The sequence below is a fragment of the Chroicocephalus ridibundus genome, chromosome 1 (genome assembly GCF_963924245.1).
Source record: "Chroicocephalus ridibundus chromosome 1, bChrRid1.1, whole genome shotgun sequence".
Lineage (NCBI taxonomy): Eukaryota > Metazoa > Chordata > Aves > Charadriiformes > Laridae > Chroicocephalus > Chroicocephalus ridibundus.
Window position 1 is genome coordinate 133,808,690 of NC_086284.1, and position 26,267 is coordinate 133,834,956.

The window sequence follows — 26,267 nt, forward strand, 5'->3', positions numbered from 1 at the left end:
TGAACTAATGTAAATAAGGTGTATACTACTGTATGACTAGTAGTGTGTTGGGTTGCTCCTGTCCCCCTGTGATATGTGCGTCATCCTTTGTGTTGACAGAAGAGAAAGGTTTGCACATGAAATGCTTATATTTGGTTAAGAAGCTCTTTTGAGACTCTTGGACAGATCCAACCTTGGGATGACAAGGGGGAAAAACTGTAATAATATTGGAAATGGAGGTGGTATAATTTTTAGAGGGGACTTCAGCACTGACAGTGCAAGGCCCTCAGTAGTAAGAAAAAGGGTCCATTTTCCTCAGGTTGATAAATAGCAAGGATGGTCACCACAGAATTTGTATGAAGAAATTGCACAATGTGTTTTATAGTTGTTTAATTTAAGTAAATTTGGTGCTAAGTGTTGCCTGACTTTAAAAATTTCAGTCTGACACAGGGAGGCAGAGCTTGGCCTCACTAAGTGTATGTTTGTTGGCTGGCCATTACGGTCCATCTGGGTTGGCCTGTTCAGGGAATTGATTGATTCCCAGACTGGATCTCAGGAACAAGTGAGAACAAACCCATGATCTTTTCTGAGATTAAATTCATGGCATAAGGAGATAAGAAAGCTTGACAGGTATACTCACGCTGCATCGTATTCAGTGGTTTCCCTCTGTGATTGCTTAGTAAGTTTAAAACCAGGAAGAGGTGGATCTTTGGGAAGTACCTGGGACCTGTTCTGCAGTAGATGGACTTGTCTGAATGATCTTGTGTAGTATGCAGCACTAGAAACTGATATTAATACAATTGATATGTAAAGTACCCTTCCTGGAGGCTTCCTCTCTAGACTGACAGATCTGCTGTACAATCTGTTAATGGACATTTACCCTGTGACATTCTGTAAGCCTTCAGTGTGCCAACTGTAATTATTTTTCTGTCAAGGTAAATTTAGGGTTGTGCTTGAAGGTTTCCAGAGCCAGCTAGGATGAGAGGCAAATTGGGATATGATTTTTTCAGCCTGATTGTAGGAATCACTGCTGACCTGATATCACAAAATCTCAGAACGGTTGAGGTTGGAAGGGACCTGTGGAGCTCATCTTTTCCATACTCGTGCTCAACCAGGGCCATATCATCATTGTTCCTTCCAAGTGAGATCCAGGAATTCCCATACCATCAGACTCTATACAATTTACAAAGTGACCAACCATCAGCGCTTCAATACTACAGAAAAACTCTTCTCGCCTATATTCTTTCTTTTCTAGAGTGTCCAGTGTTTTATTTTTTGTCTTAATTGACATGAATGTTTGTCTGTGTTCCATTAAACATGTAAATTTTTGAGCACGTCAGTGTCAGAAAAGAACAAGGTGAATAGGACTTTTGTCCCAGAAATCTCTACCCACAGGTAGAAAACTTTACCCATGTCTTTACCCATATCTTAAGGTAAGGAGAGAGCTCAGAGCTTTTCCACGAGGAGAATACTTCTTCAGCTCAAAGTTAAGAGAGACCAGTGATTTTGGTGCTATGTGGATTGGGTCCTTTCCTTGCTGATAACATGGGAAGGTTATTTCAGAAAGGTAAAGAAAGGTCTCTTGCATGCTTTGAATAACTGCGAACAATTCTCAGCTGAAGAGTCCGTAAGCATCGTATGATGGGAGAGGCATAGCCAGTGGTTTAGGGAATATCCTTTAAGCACGATGGGAGATTAGAGTATATGTGGTATTACAAACTTAATATGCATGTCTGTGTTGTGGGTGTGCATATCCTAGGTCACTCAAAATTGGACAATTCTTTTGACACTTTTTGCAGAACTTTGTAGCAGATCCTATAAAACAACCACAAAAAATGCGCAAGGGCGTACAAGCCATAGTTCAGTTCCTTTTCTTTGTTTCATTGTCTATATTTTATATGACTATTACTCAGTAAGATTAATTTTGCCAGTAGGAGGAAGGCTGTAAAATCTTATGAGAGAAGCTTTCTTTCCATGCATTCATATGTGGTCATGTATTTCTCCATTCACAGAATCACAGAATCTTCATGGTTGGAAAGGACCCTTAAGATCATCGAGTCCAACCAAACAACCTGCCATCTCTGCCACTAGAGCATGCCCTGAAGTGCCACATCTAGACATTTCTTAAACACCTCTAGGGATGGTGACTCAACCACCTCCCTGGACAGGCTGTTCCAGTGCCTGACCACTCTTTCAGTAAAGTAATTCTTCCTAATATCTAACCTAAGCCTCCCCTGCCGCAGCTTCAGACCATTTCCTCTGGTCCTGTCATTATTCACCTGGGAGAAGAGGCCAACACCCACCTCTCTACAACCTCCTTTCAGGTAGTTGTAGAGGGCAATGAGGCCTCCCCTCAGCCTCCTCTTCTTCAAGCTAAACATGCCCAGCTCCCTCAGCCTCTCCTCATATGACCTGGTCTCCAGACCCCTCACCAGCCTGGTAGCTCTCCTCTGGACCCGCTCCAGCACTTCAATGTCCCTCTTGTACAGAGGGGCCCAGAACTGAACACGCACTTGAGGTGAGGCCTCACCAGTGCCGAGTACAGAGGCACGATCACTTCCCTACTCCTGCTGGCCATGCTATTCCTGATACAAGCCAGAATGCTGTTGGCCTTCTTGGCCACCTGGGCACACTGCTGGCTCGTGTATAGCTGGCCATCCATGAGCACCCCCAGGTCCTTTTCTGCCGGGCAGCTTTCCAGCCACTCTTCCCCAAGTCTGTAGCGTTGCTTGGGGTTGTTGTGACCGCAATGCAGGACCCAGCACTTGGCCTTATTAAGCCTCATACAGTTGGCCTTGGCCCATCGATACAGCCTGTCCAGGTCCCTCTGTAGAGCCTTCCTACCCTCAAGCAGATCAACACTCCCACCTAGTTTGGTGTCATCTGCAAACTTACTGAGGGTGCACTCAATCCCCTCATCCAGATCATTGATAAAGATATTAAACAAAACTGGCCCCAAAAATGAGCCCTGAGGGACACCACGGGTGACTGGCCGCCAAGAGGATTTCACCCCATTAATCACAGCTCTCTGGGCACAGCCGTCCAGCCAGTTTTTAACCCAGTGAAGAGTACACCTGTCTATGCCATGATTCGCCAGCTTCTCCAGGAGAATGCTGTGGGGGACGATGTCAAAGGCCTTACCAAAGTCCAGATAGACAACGTCCAATGTCCATTATGCTGTCCTTTCTTTGTGCTGGTTAAAGTATTGTTGCTGCAATGATGTGAACTGTTGGGGAGCTGACTCAGTGGGGTCCTCTCAGCAGAAAGTTATTATTGTATTTCTTAAGTTATTAGTGTGAAATTCTAGCTTAACCTAGGACAGAGGTGGAAACTGTTTGAAGCAGTGAAAGGACATTTTTATTATTAGATATAATTGTAATGATCTCTTTTGTTATTTTGAAGTGTCTGTAATTTTGTTTCATTACAAGTCTATAATTTTGGTAAATGTATTCTCTGACTTGCTCAGACTGCAGATCTTCTCATATTCAGGAACGTTTTCCTCTGGTATGCAAATGCATGTGTTATGTCAGCTTGTCATGACATGAAAACAGTAACAAGCTCCATCAGCCCAAGATTTTTTTATTATTTTATTTTTAGTTTTCTCCAAGCAGAGATGCAGGGAGGGCCTGCAAGGAGACAGCCTCATCAGGTATTATTGCAGTACCAGCCCAGCCTTAGTGGGTCTGTGTTCTGCAGTTGCCAACAATAGCAGTAGCTCCTAGGTCCTTATCATCTGACTGGCAAACTACACCTTATGATTTTACGAAAAGAAGGCTTGACGGAATAATGATGTTGCCTACTCAGTACTGTAAGTTCATTTAGTTATCTAGCACTGTTGATGGGCTTGGATGTTCAGGTATTATTGTCTTCCTGTAGGTCATCATTTGGCCACCCAAACTGCTTTTGTTTCTTCTTCAGGGATGAAATAATCACAGTATTTTACCACGTGAACAGAGGTTGCCAATTTTTTTTTAAAGTTAATTGTATTTTTAATTTTCAATTGTCCTGAAGGAAGAGAATGGACTAATGAACCTAGTTTGAAAGCTGTAAAGATCTTTTTGTCTTCTCTGGCTTCCTATGCTTCTATTGCTAAAAGGACTGAAACCAGGTCCCACAGGGAAGACATCTTGTACTTTTGTCTGGTTTGTTCATCTTTGGTGTAATTGCTGCTACTGAGTAGTGAAAAATTATTCTATTTGATCAAAAAGAACCCAAGCAACTAAGAACGTGGCAGATGTCTTAATAGCTTTATAACTTCCCAGGCAAACTGTCAGCACTCCTTGTATATTCTGTTAGTCTTTTCCCTTGGCCCCATGGAAGATACTTAATTGCTTTTACAGAGATCCATTTGAAATCCAGAACTCACTTTCAGACTGCCTTAAATGTTATAGAAATGGCTTCTATGGCTGAACAAATTTGTACCTATACATAGGTCATCTCAGCTCCAGGGTGTCTTGCCACCGCTGAGTTGCAATCTTCAGTATAAGCCATAAAGCCTTTTGATGGTTCATCTCGAACTTCAGGACAGCAAATGATAAATGCTGTTGTACATTGAAGGACTCTGAGTCTGCCTTCTGTTACCTATGTGTTTTTACAGAGAAAGAAAATCACAGAGGGGAGAAAAAAAAAAGTCATAACGAGGAAACTATAGTTTTGTTTATACATACGATTACTCGGATCTCAGTTTAAAACCCAGGCTTATATTCAGGATCAAGCTAGGCAGCCAGAGTAGCATTGACAAAAATTCAATTATTCTGACCTCCACTAATTCTGGTGCCTGTTCCCCTGTGAAGATTGCGCCCCTTTGTGCAGCTCTGCCCGGTTATGCCGGCTGCAGAGCTGATAGCCCAGGGTTCAAAACAACTGAGATCCCAATGTATCGGACCTGCTGGGGTCTGGCTTAGAAGTCTCATCAAAAAGCATCCTGTTTTCTGGTCTTTGCAGCTCAGTCTTACCTTAGGCTGCATCTAACCTCAGGCTTTGGCTCCTGTTCCTTTGTTCTGCCTTCTAGTCCTGACTTTTGTTGGCATTGCACCATCTTTTTCTTTAACAGCCTGTCTTGGGCATCCACCCTAGCATATGACCTTTTTGATTCTAGACTTCAACTGATCATTGGGTGTGCTCTTGTTTTGCCCCTTGAATCTTTCTATTCCTCAGCTGCTCTGTCTTTCTGCCCTTGGTCACAATGACTGCTGCACCTGATCCTTGTTCACATCCCCAAAATCTGCTAGTATCGTGAAAGCCATGGTCAGGAAAAATTAACTGTGCTCTCAGCCTTTGTGGCTTCCTTTGATTTCAGCTTTTTTCCCACCTAGAGGTAAGTTCAGTCACTACCATTGACTTGTGTGACTGATCACGCTGGACTTCTGTAATTTGAACACTGCAGCTAGAGGTCGCATTATTCTGTTTGCTTGTTTGCTGCTCTTTACTTATACCTTATCTTTTCCAGGAGGCACTTGTTCGGTCTTCTTCAGCAGAAGGTAGACCATGCTAGCACTGGAAGACGTGAAACTTTTTCACCATAAGTCAGTAGCAGGGCAGTTCTGGGTGTTGGTGTTTTTTCTGTCTCAAAGAGGAAGTGAGGACAATGATATCTCTCATACTTAAAGAAGTACAATAACTTCATCTTCACATCAATGTTCAGGGTAGCGACTATAGTCTTAGTTATTCTTTTTTTTTTTTTCCCAAACAGGGAATTGGTTTGTGTCTGTTGACTTCAAGATGCCTACCTCCACGTAGATATCAGAGTATTTCAGTAGATGTACCTTTGTTTCACAGTGAGTCAGAACTATGACTAATACAAAAAATTGCCTAGATTTTTTCCATGGCAAAAGGCAATCTCACCAGTGTGTTGAGAGATGTTGAAATCCACCAGAGGTAGAACAGACTGTCTGTATTTTCTAGGCAAAAGGCTGAGGAAGGATCTCTCAGACTAGCAACTCTCTCTGATCAAATGACACGCTTTGCTCCCATTGAGTCCATATTATTAATTAATTGTGTCCAGAGTATTCCTTTCACAGAACACATTCCAAATCGTGCCCATTCTGACTGTACAACTGGACACTTAACTTACTGTCTCAGTGCATAACACTTTTGCGTCATGCACAAGGATGCATTTATACAGTGCATCCTATGATGTTCCTTCTGAGTCTTCATGCTCCCTGGCTGTCTTCTCGTGTTGCAAGTGACTTTGTCTTTGATTTGAGATGACTGCTATTCTGCTGGTAGAACAGCCCGTTCATTATTTGCAGGGAAATGGTGTTTTATCTCTCTCCTCCATTTAATTCTATCGTGAAAAACACTTCGCGTTTAGGCTGAGAAGATAATTTCTACAACCAAACAGCATAAACCCACTGGTGTACATCAGAACAGAAGCTGTACACACTAAAGTGTCCTCAGAGCACTTTGATTATATCTTTCAAGTAACTTGGTGATGGGCAACACTATCATTAGAAAATATATCAACAAACAAAATAGCAGTTGGTACCTCTTTTCTGTGAAACAGTTGACAAGTGGAATGTGGGAATCGAGCTCCCCATTAAAGTATGTCCATTCTATATCCTGGGGGCGTCTGACTTCTCAGTGAGTGGACAGAGCTTCTTTTTCTTACAGAGCCACAGGTGGGCAGTCCAGCTGGATATTATGAAGTACATCATCCGGGATTTGGAAAAATCCCAAGATTTGTCTACAAAAGATACCAAAAGAAAGCCTTGATATTTTAATTTTTTTGCTGTTGCCTAAACTGGTCTGCACTGAAGATCTCTGTGGACACATTCCTGATTTCACTGTCAGCAGATTGCTGCATGACTTTCTCCAGATTTTCATGGTTCCAAGGCATAAGGAGGCACTCATAATTCTGCTATAGGGTAGCTGAGATGATTCTTTATTAATTTTTTATTTATTTTTATTTTATTTTTTATTTTATTTATTCATTATTATTTTGCTTTGCTGAGAAGGAGTCTTACCGCAAATTCCATCATTGCTAGCCCAGAAGTACCATACCAATCTCACTATATTCTCCTGATTTGGAGGCTAAATACTGGAATGTGCTACTGCCTCTTTCAACAGAAGGTCTCATTAGCAGCAAGAGATTAAGATATTAATCTAATCAAATCTAATCCAAAGAGAATCAGATCACCCGCATGACATTCTCATTTGTCTCTCTGTCCTGCTTATGCCTCAAGCCCAATAATTTTGGACTGTTTGCTGAAAGTGTGAGTTCGGTCTCAGATCTCTATTTGATCAGAGTTTATGTAGCAGCCAGCTCCCAAAACTGGCCATAAAGTGGTTTTCCACTGGGAAGATGGGAGTGATCTAAGCATGTCTGGATGATTCCACCTATTTAGTATTCTCATTGTGCTAGAAGTTTCCATTCATGTCGTTTGTCAAAAGGCTTTAACTTTTTGAGGTTTGAGGTTATATATGTCAATAAATATTTTATTTATATATTTATATATAAATATAAATTTATATTTATATATATTATATATATAAATATAAATATATATATAAAATATATAAATATATTATATTTATATAATATATATATTTATATATGACATTTATTGACATAAATATATATGTCAATAAATATATATAAAGTCTATATATATAAATATATACTGATATACCCAGGCCACTGGAACATGGCTGTATACCCAGAAGAAATGTATGGCCGCAGCCACTTCTATAAAACCTAAAACGCATTATGGTTCATTGTTTGACTGAAGGAGTCTCTCTGTTCGAGGCACACTCCACTAAAGCTCAAGCAGTGTTAGCGGCACTGCTGAGAACACTCTTCATTTGCAAAGTAGTTGCCTGAAGCTCTGACTGCATCCTCCCTGAGACGTGAGCGCTCTTAGAGACCAACCATTTGGTATAATGATCCTGCCATTACTGTTTGTATAGAAAAGTCCCATGATCACATCCAGTTGAATGTGCTGGAGACCACTACTTAGTCGTGCAGAGCCTGAATGCATACAGGGAAAGTCCATGAAAGATACAAGAAACTTTTGTTGCTGAATGTTCTCATCCTATTCCTTCTCAGGAGCCCTTGCAATGATGGACAGCTGAGGAGGAACTGAACTGGCAGTGGATGAACTTTGACTGATATGTTCATGCATTTTATCACCAAGGGGGCTGGGAGACAGTGTATGCATGTCTTCAAGCATGCCATTGCTAGTTAAAGAAAAAATTAGCTAATCTTGAGTGACAGGTTGTATGCAAAAAATCTGGTAAACTTCTCTGGGAAGTGTTCTGAGAATAATGCATTTTGGCTTCCTGTTTTCAGGAGCACCAGAACTTTTACTCCAGTGACATGTCCTTGGGCTACCTGGTCCTTTCTGTGAAGTATGAACAGATCGAGAAACAGGAAAATCTACGCCTGTTGCTGAGGTGCCTGTTTTTGAAGTGTATGTTACTGTGCTGTGTGTCTTGAGCATCCTCTGCATAGATATGGTTGTGAACCGTGTCTTTCTCCTGGAGAGGACTGCAAAGGAACCTTTGAGCCTTCTTTTCTTGCCTTTGCCTCCGAGTTTCTCTCAGCAGCTTCCTTCAGGAAGCTGAAGTAGTGTTTGCAGGCACATTTTCATAGTTACTGTGTGAAAAACATCTGTTCTTTCCTCAAAAAGAAAGTTTTTACATTTATTCTGTTCACTTAGAGACATGTGAGTACTCTCTAGGACAATATGGATTCCCTGATGGAGGGCAGCCTGGCCCAGGCCTGCGTTTGAACTTTGTACCTGAGGCTAAGGCTCCCTTGAAGGTGAGCTAGAACATTCCTTAGCTTCCCAGGATAGCCTACAAAGTGCCATAACCTTTAGGGCTTCCACCGAGAGCCATTACCCCGAGAGAGCTGATGAATGAACTAGACAAAGGACAGAGATAGATCTTGCATAGGCGAGAGGCACGTTGCAGAAAAGCTTTTTACCACACTATGGGCTGGGTGCACTTCCAGTAGGGAATATGCTGCTGGAAGCAACTGACGTACAGTTGCTGCTGACAAGGACTTATCCAGGACTGAGGGAAAATACTGATTGCATGGGAGTCAGCCACAAGAGAATTACTGGTGAGTTTCCTCTGTTGTATGCGGAGGACACTTTAGAGTACCAGGCAGAGCAATAATCTGGGGCAGGGGAAAGAGAAAGCCTATTTGTGAGCTGTCCCAGGGAATGTTTATCTGAGCCCAGAAACCTTCCTACATGGAAGAGACTGGTGAAGTACAAAAGGGTAGTAATTCCTCTATTAAGATATTGTATTATGTGCTGCACCTTTTGCTCAATAGCTTGTTTATAATGGTTTGAAGAGGACTCTGACAGCCCAATATTTCTTCTCCCATAGAAAGACATCTGTCCTAGAAAGACATTTCTTATACAGAGAGAAAGGAAGCTTTTCTCCATCAACTTTCTGGAAACAGTTCTACCTCCTATTCTTCTACACCATTTTCTACCTCCTATACTTTGCATAGATCTGCTTTCCTAGGCTGTCTCTAACAGACCTTTTAGCAGCCTTTCAAACCCTCACTGTATGATCTTATGAATCCATTATATATATATATTATATAAGACTGTGTCCATGAATTGTATTTCAACATTTAGATTTCTGTGAAAGAAAATGGCAGGGGGGTGGGGAGGAGGAAGCAAAATATTTTTTTCAAGCAAGAAAAGAATGCAAACGAGGAAGAGACTAAGCATCCCTGTTTTGTCTTCCTCTGCTCCCACACAACAAATGATGAGCAATAAGAAGTGTAAATATGTCCCTTTCCCAGTGATTTTATGCAGCAGGTTTAAGAGATAATCTGAAGGAATGGCTACTCTTTCTTTCAAGAGCCAGTGTTGCTTATGTCTCCCTTCAGATTTTGCTCTAATGCCTTTTTTTGTTTTGTCAGGACTCGGACTGGCACCAAACACGACCTGATCCCCATTTCCTGTCTGAATGAGTTTCCCAATGCTGTCCAGATGGCAAAGGTGAAATTCGTGTTTGCCTGTTCACTGTTACAGCCTCATTCTTCAAGTTATTTTCACTGCTTTCCTCCCATTTCCCTTCTTCTACTGTTCCCCAGCAGTACTGTCATATACTTCCCTGTTTCACTTTGATTTAGCTTCTCTTCTTTCTCTTCTAATTTTACGTCAGAATTTTTTGCCTGAAGGGACTCCTGTCAGATAATTATAAACAGTGCCTACGCTCTCATGCCCGCAACAAGCTAGGGCACATGGTAATCACATTTCTGTTTCCCTCTCTCTTTCTCTCTCTCTCTCTCACTCGACAGCTACTGTGTGAGGATGTGAATGTTGAACGCTTCTTTCCTGTCCTCTACCCCAAGGTATAATGTTCTGATATGTCTGTATGTCCCTTTTCCATCAAGGTCTGGCTACTGACGTCCGACTGATAATTTGTATTTTCATTACCTCAGGCTTCTCAGCTTATTGTTGCATTTGATGAACATGTCATAAGCAATAACTTCAAATTTGGGGTCATCTACCAGAAACCTGGACAGGTAAGCTCCCTCAAATCCCAGGATACTTGAGGCAAAACATCCAGACTCAGTTCTCTTAGCATAAATATAGTAACAAGGTCTGCACTATCCTGTGAAAAATACAGATGCTGTAAAGAGAAAGGATAGAAGCTTGCCCTATGTTGATCAATTTGTGCAGGTCCTCAAAGCTGGTTGAACTGTGTATAGAAATTACTGCCTGTTCTTTGTACTGCTTGTGTTCCTTATGACTTCTCCTTTCCTTTTGAAGACGACTGAAGAAGAAGTCTTCAGTAACACAGAAGAGAGTCTGGGTTTCCTGGAGTTCCTGGATTTCCTTGGTGACAAGATTCAGCTGCAGGATTTCCGTGGGTGCGTACCCAGTGCCATTGGAAAGCCAGACTGAGTTAGGGAATGCCACATGATCAGGGGGCGCGACTCTGTTAGAGCCTTGCTTTTGGAAAAGTGCTGTGTCCCAGTGCAAGCGGGGAAGCCCAGAATGCTTTTGTCAACCACCCGCTCTGGGAACCAGTTGGAGTTTAGGTCTCTGCTGGTATTTTCATTTAAAGGTCTCCTGGTATCTCAGTCTGACCCAAGGTGTCGGTATAGAATAATTTTATTTGACTGCAAATGTAAGTTTATTTCACAACGGTAGGGGTCAGTATTGTTTTAGTCTTTTTCTGTGGGGCGGCCTGTCCTTTCTGTACTTCTAAAATATGGATTGTGTTTCTCACAAGAATTCCAAAGAAAGTAGCTCCTTTGAGAATCCATGGTTTAGCTTCATAGCTTTTAGCAAGCTGGTATGTTCATCGTACAGCTTCAGTCAGTGCCTTTGATTTGGGAAGGTTTGGTGCCCCACTATCACTGATTTCTTAAAAATCACCTTTGATAATATCGATGTATCAAGCTACTGTTACTGATATCTTCTTTCTTGTCTCCACTTTCTCATCTCTGCCCTGCCTGACCTCTGGTGTGGTATGGATTTGCTCAGGTTCCGGGGAGGCTTGGATGTCACTAGAGGTCAAACAGGCACTGAGTCAGTCTACACAAATTTCCGGGGCAAGGAGATCATGTTTCATGTGTCTACAAAACTGCCCTTCACAGAGGGAGATTCCCAGCAGGTACTGGAAGGTGAACTATGGAATTCAACAGTGTGGCTAAGAGGGAGGGGTATTTGGTGAGGGGCCAGTGGTGAAGGGAGAATGCCTAGCTATGTAATGTTGGGAATTACGGCTGGAGTAATGGTGAAAGTAGTGATGAGGGGGTTGGTTGAACAAATGGTTGGAGATGCTAGACAGACTGGTGTTTGAGGCCCCATCGTACTGTTCTACTCTTTTTCACCCGCCTTCTTCGCTTTATTGTTTTTTTCCCCTCTCCAGCTTCAGCGGAAGCGTCATATTGGGAATGACATTGTAGCCATCATCTTCCAGGATGAAAGCACGCCTTTTGTCCCTGATATGATTGCTTCTAATTTCCTACATGCTTATGTGGTAGTTCAGCTCACCCCTGGCACCACTGGAGACACTTTCTACAAGGTAAACAGAGCCAATAGATCCCTCTGCACTGATTCACTGATTTTGATCCTTGAAGTGGAAACCTGTTCTTGGGCCTTTGGGAGAGGTACAGGTTCAGCCAGCTGTCTTCCTCAGCTTTGCTTGCTCTGTTAGTAAACTTGATCAGCGTTTTCAGTGAAAGGCAATAATTAGATCCAGTAGCTGCCACCAGCTCTCGTTGCCCTTCACCCACCCTGTGATCTCTGACCGGGAGTCTCCTTCCTGCTCTGTTGTTCTCTATTCTATACTTCTGCAGAGGTCCCCTCTGTTTGCTGTGATTCCTACTATTTAGCAATCTGTGTTCACGTTTGTTGAGTATTCAGATTTCATAAAGGTATTGGTAAGCTGGACGGGGCTAGGAGGTGAGGCTGAGAATGATTAAAATCCTGTAACACAAGTGTTTTACTGAAAGGAGTCCAGGACTGCTTACTGCCCCTACCTAGCAAATAGAAGGTCAAAGAATAATTTGATGAATTCATTAAGTATATCTACACATGAAACTAGAATGTACTTATATGTTTTTCGAAGTAGCTAATTATTTTCTGAAGCTTAAAGCTTGGGAATGCTTGATGATGCTTGGGAAAGCGGGACGAATTTGGATAAAAAATTTTTGTTTACATCAAAGAGCACAAGGAGCAATTGATGCCATTTTGGGGGATGTCTTGTTTACATTATCTAAGCCAGATAAAACTCATTCACCTGACTGAAAGCCATGTCTGCATTGCTCACGCTGCAGAGCACAGGGCCGAGAGCTTGCACTGCCTGAGACTGCAGGTCAGATACAGCTGGTTGGCCTCATCTATGGAATCCCAACCAGCTACATCTGCTTTGGGGGATCCCAGAACTGATGCCCATCTGGCAGGGAATTGCTATCTGTTAGGGCCCACCAGTTTGGCTAGAACATGAACAAGCCCCCTCTAGAACACGAATTCCCTGGTTGCAGCCTTTGGACACAGCTGTTTTTCTGTCATGTGACTTTGTATGGATGTCTATATAACTTTATGTCCAACTTTCAGTCATGCTGAGAGAGCAGAAAATATATAGAAGCTTGCATTCTGTGATGGATTTTCCATTGCTGAAATATTTTAATTAAAGTGCTATGTCTCATGTTATGTAGGAATTCTGATTTGGTGATGAGTCCTTACGCCTTGGAGGTCTACAAGAACACCAAGAACGTAAAAAATAGGACAGGATCCCCATCTCCTGTCCCACCAAAGAGGGTGCTGGTGGTAGAACAAAACCTTCCGTTGTTTCCTATGCTATGGGCAGCCAGTCTGCAGTGACCCGATAGCTTCATGTTGATCAGGAGCATGGGGTTCCAGTTCTCCTCTTGCTCTGTTTTGTAGGGCACAGAAATTCCCTGGAATTTTTTAATGACAAGAAAAAAGAGCTCGGGAAGCTTGCCATTTCTCTTTTCTCTTCCTGCTATTGTTTTTGCCTGTCTGCAATGGCATTGTTTTTTTTTCAGTATAATAGGGATGGCTGCATCATTTCATGAAAAAGAAATCGTTCCAGTCAAGACCCTAGAGCCAATGCAGAGTGTTCTCTAAAGGCTCTTCCAAAGCGATTTTAACTCGTTCTGCCTTGAGAGCATTCTAGTACCTAAAAGACTGCAGTTTGAGAAGACTTTTTTTCCATCCTTTGTTGCATTTACTTAAGCTTTAGTGCCTAGTGGTTAAATTGGAAAATTAATGGCATTCATTTATTTGAATCAACTTTTGTAATCAGAAAATAAAAATGCAAAGCAGGATTTTGACTGGTAGATCTCTGTTGGGAGGGTGAGGGAGGCCTTGTAATTAGGGGAGCTGGCCTATAATGTGAGAAATCTGAATTAAATCAAAGGCCCCTTTCCTTCTTCCACTCATTAAACTCCTGCCTCTCATTGTCTCGGTGACATTACACTGGAGTGTAAATGTTATTTTGAGGCAGTTGCTGTTAAGTTTTTCTGACATTGTTCCCTGTTGTATGAAATGGCAAATAATGGTATTGTTCCATCTCAAACATGACAAAAAAAAGTAACTGTGAGATATTTGTAAGTGCTGTATGTATCTGGTAAGATAGCTGCATATAATTACAGGTAAGCACTGTGAAGAGCCAAGTAACAGTATGTAAAAACTGAACTGCATTACGGTTACTTTTTTGGCATTTTTATGTCATGTAGGAGCATGTTAGAAAAACCAAACAAACAAAAACAACAACAAAAAAACCAACACGGAAACATGTATTACTGGGAAAGTGCTTTTGTAGACTTAGCACATGTGACTCAGAGAGGGAGTGTCGCTGAGACGCTCCCCTCAGCGTGCAGTCTATCTCCACCGAGGATTCCTTGTAAAAAAAAAAATAGGTCAGTCCAACCGTATTGACAAAGGTTCCTCTAGTGGAGGTAAATCTTGCAGGCTGGATAGAAGCATCTCATTTTTTTGTTCTAAATGAACTGATTATTATTTAAAATATTTATTAAAAATATATTTTTTTTAAAAAGCAATTTGCTCAATTGTATTTTGTTGCTCTTACTGTGTGCACATCTAACTGACTGAATTTCCGGGAGATAAATCAGCACATCCGTTGACTGAGTACAGAAACAGATGGATGCACAGGACATCATGTTAGATTTCTCTTCGATATGTAAATGATTCAGGAGGGATCGGACATACCGTATATATACCGTGGCAGTTTGAAGGCTTTGATAGTCTCACTGGTGTTATGATACTTATTTTTCTTCCCCTTATATTGTTTCAGGTTTCAGTCACAGCCCGAGATGACGTCCCTTTCTTTGGACCCCCTCTGCCAAATCCAGCCATATTTAGGAAGGTTTGTTTCTCTGGTCCAGTGTTAGATGGCAGGGGGATGTGGTACACACCTCTGTGTTCTGAGTCAGTGTCGTCAATCTGGCTAGATGACTTTGGAGGTCTAAAGAGCAGTAAGGCAGAGCTTTTCTCATATGACATTTTTATTACTGTTTTCATCTCCAGTCTAGCCTTCATCTTGTCTTGTAGAGTGCAGAGTTTCGTGAATTCCTCCTGGCCAAGCTCATCAATGCTGAGTACAGCTGCTATCGAGCTGAGAAATTTGCTAAATTAGAGGTGGGTCTATTACCTGGTTGCTTCCATTAAAAATTATAAAACTATATTAATGCCAGATTAAGAAAATACAATATATTTTGTTACTTTCTTCTACTTCTAGTTTTGTGTTGCTTAAAAAAGGAAGATGAATTGTGATTATACTCAGCTATGTGATGCTTCCTTTGTATTTCACAGCAGGTGTGATAGAATATGAAAAGGTACATACTAATGTAAAGATCTAACGCTCAAGTAAGAATGGGAATATGATGCTTACATTTTGCTGGAGGAAACTGTGTATTAGCTGAAACTTGGTATTGTGCTACAGGATGCGTACTGATATCACTGATTTTGGTTCAAGGTACCAAAATTCTGCTCCAGACTCTGCTGCTTGCCTGATCTAGAAAAAACCTGCCCTCAATCCATGCTTTTGTTTCATCACCTGTAAAGAAGTACTGATGTCCTTTATGACTTGCTTTAGAAAGAGTTTAAAAGGGCTGGGTATTACTCTAATATATTCCATAACTATACAGCTAAAACCATTTCATACTATTTAAACTATTTAAATTAATTTTTACAGTGATTTTTTGATTATTTTTTTTTTTTTTTTAGGGGGGATGTGAGATGTTGCAAAAACGGGGGAGGACGGGGAAATCCCTTCTCTCCCAATAATAGCTGTGTTTTCATTCCCAATGTTGATGCAGGAAAGAACCCGGAGTGCCCTCTTGGAAAGCCTTTTTGAGGAGCTGCAGCTTCGCAGTCGCAGTATGATGGGATTGCCCATAGGGGAGGATGACAAGATAGAGAATGGCAGTGGGGGCTTCCTCGAGAATTTCAAGGTGAGCCATAGTGGATTGATGCCTTACCCAGTTGCTCACACTTTTCTCAAGTTCATTATGTGTCCCTCCAAGGAATATTGACCCTGCTGATCAGCTGTGCTTAGGGTGAGACAGAAAAGAAGTCTTTCCATCCAGCAGCCTTTCTTTAGAGCATCTTAACTATGCTTTATCATATCTCTCAAGAAAAGAAATTTTCCCCCTTCTGTGCTCCTTTCTACAGAGCTACAGCATGATCTAGGGTGGAATTTCATGCTGTCCCTGAGAAGTCAAACTCTTTATGCTTCCTGCTGGTGTCTAGTGTCAGACGGGGTTTCACTCCATGACTTACAGAAAAAGGAGTGAGTGTTTGCAGAGGAATTTTAATAACTAGTAGCAAGCAGCTTTCAGTTCCTACAGCAGATCTCTTCCAATTAATTTTCGTTATAACTGAAAGAGTTGCAAGAGAGTTTCTAACATATCTGTGAGTGTACTGTCCAGAAAAACTGTGATGCTTTACTTACCCTCTAAAAGACAGAGTTAATTTATCTTTGTTCAGTGTAGATGACACTTTATTTTTTTTATTTTTTATTTTTTTTAATAAATGAAGATCAGGTGTGACAGAACTTACTCTTAAAAGTGGTAAAGGTGATAGGAGAAAGCAAAGGTTTTGTATGAAAAGGCAAACTGAGTTTTGAATTGATTGTATTGAGAGAATCTAATATCACTTTCCTACCTACTTCCCCTTTCCCACTTCTGTGGGAAGGGCCTCGCCACTTCTTTTATAATAAGGTATCTGTCTGGACATAGAGCCATATTATAAATAGCATTTCTTCAGGTGACCTCCACCTCCTTTGTATGGTGGGCTGGTTAGAGTCATTAAGGGCTGTGAAACAAATCCATTCACATATAGGTTTGGTAGCTATATGCATAGCTTTGGTCAGAGCGAGGGTGCTTTGGTGAGGTGTATTTTTACGTACAGTCTACCCTGCCTTTTCTGCTAACCAGGAATTTCATACCCATCCACGTCTTCCACTAATTATCCCAAAATGTCCTTTTCTGACTTCTAGCGCATGCTGTGATTTGCTTGTCATGTACACAGATGACCTTTGTAAAAGGCTGGAAAAGACTACGTATTAAACTCAGAAAATGGCGTTTTCAAATGCTGCAGATTTTGATATGGCTGCTTTCCCCTTGCAAGTTCAAGTTCCCCTTGAACTCAAGTTCATGCAAGACTGAACCTTACAGTCTTGAAGAGGAGTTTGATTTTGTGGTTTGTAGCCTGTGCTGGGTAGGACTGCTCCAGGTGATGCTGTCTTACCCAGTATACTGGGATACTGGTAGGGAATCTCTGCTTATCGCAACAGGACAAGGTAGGTGAAAGTATTGCACATACTTGAGGAAGAGTTCTTCCCTGGCAGTGAGCTCCATGAATCACCTAGGACCAAAAACGGGTAACATCTAAGATGCTGCCTTCTAGGAGCTAGGATTTCTGTGGTTCTGGTGTTGGTCTGTCACAACTTTCCACCCAATCTGTGGTGCTTTCCATGCTGCCCTACCGTGTGCATGTCTATATGTGTATCCATGTTTGTCTGTTTCCCTGCCTCCCTTCTGTTCAGCGGGTGATCAGAGGCCGCAGCCAGAGCCTGGATACCATGGGGATATCCATGAGAAAGCAGCAGCCAGCCACCCTGCCCAGCCGCCCAACTACAGCTGGCCTTGCCCTCAGCCAGAGTGTCGCCGAGGGCCCTAAGGCCATTGCTGCGGTAAGGTATTTGGGTGGGCTGTAAGAAGAAACCCAGCATACCTTTGTGTCCCACTCGTGCGTTCTATTTCTCTTTCCCTATTAGTTTGTCCTCTTGTCCTTCTGTGAATCTCTTTGTTGTATCATCCCGTTTCACAAGTGGGGACGGCACATGTTGCAGTCTGCTTTGTCTGTGCCTAGCCCCAGTTCATCTGTAAACTAAAGCTGAGATTGATGCAGACTGAGAGAAGAAAGCCAAACGTGATTCTGTATCAGACATCTATCTCTGCTATCCTGGATTAGATCTTGTACGTTGCCATACCTTAAAAAAAAAGGAATGCACTGTGGTTTGACCAGAATGGTACAGTATTGTCATGTGGCAAGAGATGAGAACATAAGGACACTAGATTTGTTCCATTTTCTTCAATTTCGCCAGTCAGATTCTTTTCTGTAATATAAACAAGTGCACAATGTTTATTCAGTGTGCTGTTTTGCTGCAAATAGAATTTGCATGTTGGCAACAAACAGCAGAATTAATAAAGTCTGGGGTGAGAGAAAGAGTGAATATTTTTAGTCACTATCAAAGTCTTTTTTATTTTCTAGGAATACTAAACATATATGATCAGTGCGAGCATAATAAATCCGTGACAAATTTTTCCAGAAAAGGATATATGTTTCTAATATTGGAAATATGGTTACCTTGGCCAAAGTGCATCCAGCTTATTGTGGTCTCTACGCTACTGATGTCAATACAAGCAAACTACGAAAAAACATCTCTGAGTAAGCCAAGAAGGTGCCTTTCAGTGTGGAAATTTCTTGGTGACAGTTTGTATGCATTCTTTATGTCAGCACAACAAAGTCGCAGAATAGTAATGACTTGGGTTTACTGCCTCCTTTTCTCCTTTAACTTCTAGTTTTCTCTGCCTTCTTGATTCTGCCTCTCCTCTCGTAATATGGGGATACCTCCCTTCCTGAGCCTCTTTCTCTGTACGCTGGCTGTGTATCTTGTTCTGCCTTTGTTTCTATGTCTCTCTGTCTCTTTCTCATACCACCTTTGTGAGCCCTAGCTTCTCTTTCTCACTGACAGAAAGTACTTCTTGCACCGGTGGAGCTGGGCCGTGCTATTGTATTGCAGAGTAAAGAAGAGGATCTGGAGGCACATCGCAAACTCCCTGTCCCATACTTCCAGTTCTCCGGTTTTTCCTGTCTTGTTCCCCTCCCTCCTTTCTGTCACACTTTCCTTTTTTCTAGTCTTTTGCCTTGCCTGGTAGGAGCCCATCACGTACTCGAGCCAGCCGCTTCCATGGGCGACGGAGTAGTGCCATTGGCATTGAGAACATACAGGAGGAAAAGAGGTATGAGCCGTGGGAAGGTGGGACAAAGAGAGGAAAAAAAGCAGGAGGAGATGAGAAAAGGGAGGTAGAAAGGCACATATAAGGACAGAGAGGGAATCGACAGGAAGGAGAACTGAAATGGAAATGGTTGGAATGGGAAGAAAAGCCTGATTATCGGCTAATGGAGAAATGGACAAATGACAGAAACAAAAAAACCAAAAAAGGACATTTGGAAACGGGGAGAATCAATATTTGAGGAAGAAGCGAGGAGATGGGTGGAGGAATATGGTAAGATCGCTCTTAAACATCGTGCATTGTGATCTGGAACTCTTGGTTCTCCTGTGGCGAAAAGTATTCACCACTTTTAGGTAAGGGTCAGATGAAAGGCTTTTACTTGGGAAGGGGGAATTGGGTGTTTGATTTTTTGTTTGTTTTCATGTTAAAAAATTCAAATAAACAAAACTTCTGATAACTTTAAAAAAGGATTTCTTAAAAAAAGGTTTAAGTCAAAATAACTAGCGTTTAAATTAGATGGTCTGAACAATAATTATAATTAAGGGGTAACATACAGGTTTAAGGAGTGATTTGGAATATTTGACAGAATTATTTAGTTAAATCAATAAATTTGTTTTGGCTCTAGCTGAGACATCTTTTTAAGATTATACAGTCTCACAGGAGTGCTTTGCATCTAACATACAGTTTTCCCAGTTGCAAGAATTCCAGGGAACAGCTTAAAGACTCAGTGTAAAAGGCAGAAAGCCATCTTTAATGTGGAAACTAGTGATTTCACAACATGAAGAATTACTACATTTTCCCTTCTTTCCAGTTATTCTCTTGGACCTTTCATTAATGAGGTGCCTATGACCTAATCTGAATAAAAATAGTATAGAAATTTGTTTGAGAAAAATAAAATCTTCTGAGACAACTTCCCTGTAACAGTCTAAGCCAACACAGTAGCCACAGCTCCTCACTACTTTAAATAATTTTGTACCTTATGCAGCTGTGCCCCTCAATCCATTATTTTGCATGCAACATCCTTCACTATCCCCTTAAAAGACCTGTAAAAGTTTTCTACAACAAGGAAAAACCCTGGATTTATTTTCTTTTTTTCCTGCTCTTTGCTAGGAAGGAATTGGTGAGCCGTTGGGTTCACTCAGCTTTCCTTTTGCTTATTTGTAATCTTACATATGAGGAACAGCGAGCCTTATCTTGTGTTTTCTGAAACACTTTTTGGGTGATTCTTGAAGGACAAGCAACTGGTCTAATAGTTCATGGCTGCTGTAAAGCAGGTATCACACTTTCCCTCTCCCACTGTCTCTTTCAACTACCCAATCCTGTCCCATTCCTCGTGATGGCTCAGATGCTTAGTGGACTGATTCAGTCCATTAATCAAACAGAAAACTATCAACTTTCTTTCGTTGGATTAATTGTCTGCCAGGTTCTGCCATGAACTGTCTCATGGAGAAGCCTGATGGGTACCAGGACTGATGGAAAGTACGCTCAGCAAGAGTGGAGGGGGCTGGAGCAGGCTCTCCGTGTGGCAACAGTGAGCTCAACGTGTCATGTGTGACTTCACCCTGAAGCTGTAGTTTAACGATATGCAGGCTTTGATGACAGAGCTGAGCCAGTCCGCCCCGCTTGTTCATGTGTCATAGAAGTTTCAGGGTCATGTAGGATCGGTTCTTGCCAGGGTAATTTCCAGTCTCCCTAACAGTTGTATTAGCACAAGTGAGGGAATGAGGAACTGTGATCAACTGACCAAGAGAGCAGAGAAGGAACTTTGTGAACTCCATCACTGAAGCCACAAAAAAAACCCCACAACAAAAACACGAGTTATCCAATCCTTAATTAATCATATCCCACTTTCCAGTTACTCACACAGACAGCTTTCTTCAGAAGTATCTTGACAAGTACTAGTAGAAACAAAACTATTGTAACCATCCTGAAACAGAGAAATTAGCTGAATCCTTTTTCTTTATGCAATAAATATATAAGATCTCTAATCAATCTCAAAGCTTCTTAAGACCAATGAAATGGGGAAGGTAGAAGAAAAAGTTGTAGAATTAAAGGAGAATCCTGAAATTAATTTTGGCTTTTATGTCAATTAAAAAGGAGCTTCAAGTTGGCCATTTCTAATATATTGCCCTCAACAGGTCATATCTAAGGAGTCTGCCCTTTTAAATACAACTGTATTTGCTTCCCTTTCATGTGTATAGGCAAGATCCAGCTTTGTGTTGTAGCTTGCAAGGAAGTGTTAGAATAGACAGTGGTTAACTCTGGCCCTGGGGTATAGCTGGTTTCTCTTTTGTCCCAGCAGAGACACTGCAGAGAGGATACAGAAGGTGCTGGACAATCCAGGAACTTTCTTTGACCTGAAGTCTGACGGATCATCCAGTCCCAGCTCCCCAGAGTTCCCCAGCAGGAAGAACAAGTGAGTTGAAAATAATTTTAATGTTTGAAAGATGCTCACTGTGTCTGGTATTGGCTTAAGTGTGGTGCATGTCTTGCTCTGTTAAAGGCTTTTCTGAGATTGTCCACATCAGGCATTGCAGCATCTTAAAAGTTAGATGTCTGGCCATGGCACAGTAATTCAGGCCGTGTAAGTAAGGAACTCAGATTCCTTAAACAGTCAGTGAAGAAAAATTGGACCACTTAAAGGTGATTTTGGCTATATCTTTACTGTAACATTAGCTCACATCCAATAGGTTACACAAAGCCCTAGCTGTCCGATTATCCATGCTTGCTCATGTGTATGTTTCCTCCGTAGTTTGCTCTGGAGTGATTTTGGAGCTTCATGGAGAAGCTTGGACAAGGGTATGTTGGGTTGTACTCAAGTTCTGCCCCTTTAAGCAGGATTCATGCTGCTGCTCCCAACCAGCATAAACTAGCCTGTCTTGGGTCCTCTCAGAGTGTTACAGCAGGGTCCCATGTGTTGCACCTATCTTTCATTGCGAAAGCACGCCATACCGCACCCAGTGTTCTCCTGCAAAGCACTTCATGTGGTAGTCTGCAAAACAGTTCTCTAGCTTCTGATGGTCAAAAACTGGAAAAATGCACTTTCCGGGTAGCGCAGCTTTGCTGTTGCTAAGTTGTATTATGCTGGGGTGTGATCCTATCTAGGATACTTCAAGACTTCACGGAAACCACGCATTTTCATTTCCAAGACTCCGGAGCAGCCTGTCTCTAAATCCAAGACTGCAGCTGACTTTCTGGAGCAGCTCGCCACACATGAATTTCTTTTTCGCTGAGAATTTGTATGAGACCTGTGGCAAAGAGGGCACTGAGTACTTGGTAGTTGGGCATGTCCCTTTCTTAGGACTGGGGCTGCTCTAAGAAAATTCCAGGAGGTGCCCTAGAGCCAGGCCTCTGTGGGTTGCTCCTGGTGCTAAGTCTGACAAGGAAGGGCCTTCCTTCCAACTAGACCCAATGGTCCCTGAGAAATACAGGCTGGTGACTGCAGTAGTTCAGCTACCCAATTGTATGCTGTAGGACTGCCCGGAATTTTGTCACAGCCAAGGCGCAGAGGTCTGTTAAGTATACTTTTGTGATACTAGTTTTTGGGTTGAGTGGGTGTCCAAAATTTTGGTGGGAAGGAGGATTGGAGCGCAGCTAGGAGATACAGACCATTTAAGATGCTAGTTCTGGCAGCCAAGGACAAGAAAGAACACAGGACATGGAACCACCGACTGGTCAGCACCCCCCATCTTCCAGTATTACCACATCATTCCACCTGCCCTTCCTCTTCCTGCCTGGGACTTTGTTAGTGAACCAGAAGTTCCTGGCTAGGCATGTGTGAGTGACTCTTCCTCTGATTAGGTAGCTGAAGCAACCTTGCATAATCAGCAAGAATTCTGCCTAGTAAGAAAACATCTCATAGCTTGGCTAGTCCTGGTTACCCTACTGTAGAATGTGCGCATGTCCTGGAAAAAAATGATGACGCTTTCTTGACATCTGTTCCTGATTTCTGCATTTGACTGTGTGCTTTCCCCAATTCCCCACCCCTATTCCCCATTCATCAGCTGAGGAGGTGAGCCAGCTGCAATATCTGTTTCAAATTGATATCACATGCTTTCGGAGAGCAAACATAGCATGGGATTTCACTAGAAGTACTAGCATGAATATTGTTTATGCACATGAGACATGACCTGCATGATTTGGCAGTCTGTTTACTTTTGTCCCCAGGCTTCTCTCCATGCATCTTTTTCCAGTCATGGCCTCAAAACCACTTGTACAATCACCAGAAAAAGTCTTTTCACAGTTGTGGTGGTTCAGCCCATTCCTGGAAAGTTTGTTTACAAGATGGGATGTAGCATGGAGTTTTGCACAACTGATGATTAGCCATAGTTAGGATCATGATTTCAGAGTTAGGGAGCAGCCCACGTGCAGCCATACCTTCTGCATCACATCTGGAACAGGGAATCAAGGACACGTAATTCCACCATGTAATGCACACCAGTTTCACCAAGACAGTATTGGCACGGTATTGCAGGAACAGTCTGGGTGTGTAATTCTAACGGTCTGTCTCAGAGACAGTTCTACTGAAGTTCTACTGAAATAGTCTATTTATTGTCCATTAATTGTGGAACCACAAATCAGGATCATGATATAGGTATATTTCTAATGCAAAAAGAGTTCCGGCTGGTTCTACAGTAATTTATGCAGCCCATATTAAAAATGTTATCCCTGGTAGTACGTCATCAGTCCACTCCTGGCTCTCTCCAGGGAATAGCATCACAGGAAATTTCTCTATTGCAAAAATCTCCAGCATCTTGCTGCTGGTCTTAAATAATCATTTCAGATTCCAGACTTGAATGATCAAACTCTTCATTTATGTTCTGCTAAAACCAACTTGGAAATAAATGCAAAAAGAATACATAAATGATAGATTAATTCTTTCACAGTAGAGACAAACCAGCACTTACTTTCTGTCCCCACATGCTGATTTCCAACATGCTCTGCAGTGATCAGCCTGCAATCTGTGAAACCGCATAGTTCTCTTGGTCTAACAGTGTCTTCTCTCCCACATACAGGGACAATTTTCTTTAGTTTTCCTGCTCCACTGTCCAAGTAGCCTTCCAAATAATCCTTCTTCCCAAGGGACAGACTCAAAAGAATGAACCCAGCCTAAGTAACCAGGTAGCAAAACTCCTCAGGATCAGACGGCTTTCTGGGTTGCATCTGAAAAATCAAGCACTGTACTGTGTATGTCCAAATCCTGGGAAAAGTACATGGGTTTTTTGTGTGTGTGTTTTCCCTCCTCAGACACATCTGAGTGGGGACATCAAGCCAATCAGGAGTGGACCGGATGCTACTCAGTCATTGGTTACCTCACTGAAGATACTGGCAAGACTTTTGGGGTGAAATGAGAGTCCTGGCTAAAGAGGAGCATGAACTTACTTAGAGGACCTCAAGGACTGTGGAGAAACCAAGTGGCACCAAGTAACGCTCCACTGGCAGTTCCTAGAGCAGAAATCCTGGGAAAGGGAGATGGACAGATAGCTCCTATTGGAGCATTTTGGTTCTATGCCCTTCCCATTGCCCATTCAGCAGCCACTGAACCAGCCCCTGCTAATGATGGGGGAAGGAGGATGGGGGAGGGAAAGTGCCTCCCCTTCTCTTCCCCTCCGCTCAAATGAGCGAGAAGAGAACAGGTCGTCCGCAGAAGGAAAGAGCGGGAGAATATGTTTCCACCTCTGTCTCTAGTGCCTTCGGATGACATAGGTCAGGAAGTGCAGCGCAGAGAACGAGGATGGAGAAACCTGCTGAGGAAAGATGCTGAGAAGGAGATGCTTTGTGGAAATCTAGGTCCCAGCTCACTTAAATTCATGTTATTGATTTTCTCTGCTAAGGGAGAAGCATGTTGGCCTTCATTTCCTCCAAAATATATTTCCTAATCTCCTGAGGAAGTATCTTCGGCCTATATTGGCCCTGTCTTTACTGTTCTCCCTGTTGCATGCTGGCATGTAATATGCCTGGGGCTTTAGGTTTCATTACTGCTTGTAGGTCAAGACTTGGCCACATTTTGCAGTGTTTCTGAAGGAATAAATATATTTAGTATGTTAAAAGTGTCTTATCTTTCTTGCTTCTCATAGCTTTTTTGGGGGGTTCTTAACATTTTTAAGTGCTTCATCTCTCTCTTATAGACTGGTCTCTTGTGCAGGCAGTATTTCACCGTAAATGTTAGGCTTACATGCACAGTGCACCTTCCACCATGTAAGCTTATCAATCAGCCTCATGGACGGCTCTCTCTCCCAGATGACTGCAAGCAGTGGATCCCAAATTCCGAGCTGGGAGAAGCTGACCTTAAGGGTCTTTCTTGACAGATAAGAAACATGCACCAGGCTACCTCAGTGTCCATGACATTTGAGAGAGTGGTGGTCAAGTGATCCAATGCAGTTTGCTTTGAATGTTCCTTTTGTAATGACCTTGTGGGAGCTAAAAGTCTGGTGGGATGGACCTACAGGAGCCAGTTTACTGGCAACTGGGCGTATGCAAAATCACCAGGATGGCCATCCTAACCTGGGTATGTTCCTATCTGTCAGGAAGAAGGGGGCTCTGACCTGTCTGTGTAAGATCTTGGCACTTGATCCTAATAGTTTGGCACAGAGATATCCTAAAATAATGCAGATCTCAGTAATTTTTTTCCTACCTTCTCATTGCTTCCTCAAGCTTTCTTAGTTAACCATTCTATAATGCTGGTTAATTTCTATATGCTTTCCTGACTCCTCCTGTTACAACTGTTCAGAAACATAGTGGTGACAGTTTATAAGCTCTGTGACATGAAAAATGTGCTTTTATAATCCCCTTGTACTGTCTGGAATGTCACATAAGACCAAACATGATAGGCTGAGGGTGGCTATGGGAACAGGTAGCCTAGGCTGGGTAGTGCTTTCCCTTCATACTCAGTTTAACACCTCATCCTGTTGTGTTTAGGCTTTTAAAATATCTGATCTCCAAAACGAAGGCACCTGTTGATTTTATGAATGTCTAGAGGTAAACAGCGCTTAAATGCAGGTGATTTGACTCACTCTGCTTTAAAACACTTAGGTCTGTGACTTAAAAATTTACTTAGTCTTGTCCTTTCATACAGTTATCTAGCAAGGAAACAAGCAATGGTGTTCCTACTAAATGAAGCAGCAACTAGAAATTAAGGAATGCAAGCCAGTTCACCTCAATTCTGTTCCTATGTGGAAAATCTAACTGTGGATGAATAGTTTCTTCTCAATGTTTCTGACTGCTGTATAATAAAGTTATGTCACAAAAAGTGCAGGGCTATGTGTAACAACAAGCATGATGATGTCGAATGCTTGCA

General features: G+C 42.1%; 1 protein-coding gene across 18 annotated transcripts in view; it reads left to right on the forward strand.

Moving 5' to 3' along the window:
* The window catches only part of LOC134524274 (rap1 GTPase-activating protein 1-like), a 51,991-nt gene that overhangs the window by 16,392 nt on the left and 9,332 nt on the right, over window positions 1–26,267 (forward strand). For 3 of the 18 annotated variants that reach the window (XM_063354172.1, XM_063354130.1, XM_063354134.1), the window contains exons 7-19: window positions 8,270–8,373; window positions 9,866–9,944; window positions 10,247–10,300; window positions 10,391–10,474; window positions 10,722–10,822; window positions 11,442–11,571; window positions 11,830–11,985; window positions 14,743–14,814; window positions 15,000–15,086; window positions 15,767–15,901; window positions 17,497–17,643; window positions 18,873–18,976; window positions 21,270–21,386. In XM_063354172.1, the coding sequence (XP_063210242.1) occupies window positions 8,270–8,373; window positions 9,866–9,944; window positions 10,247–10,300; window positions 10,391–10,474; window positions 10,722–10,822; window positions 11,442–11,571; window positions 11,830–11,985; window positions 14,743–14,814; window positions 15,000–15,086; window positions 15,767–15,901; window positions 17,497–17,643; window positions 18,873–18,976; window positions 21,270–21,386 (1,370 nt within the window). The other 15 variants (XR_010073549.1, XR_010073553.1, XM_063354180.1 and 12 more) reach the window with 15 other exon arrangements.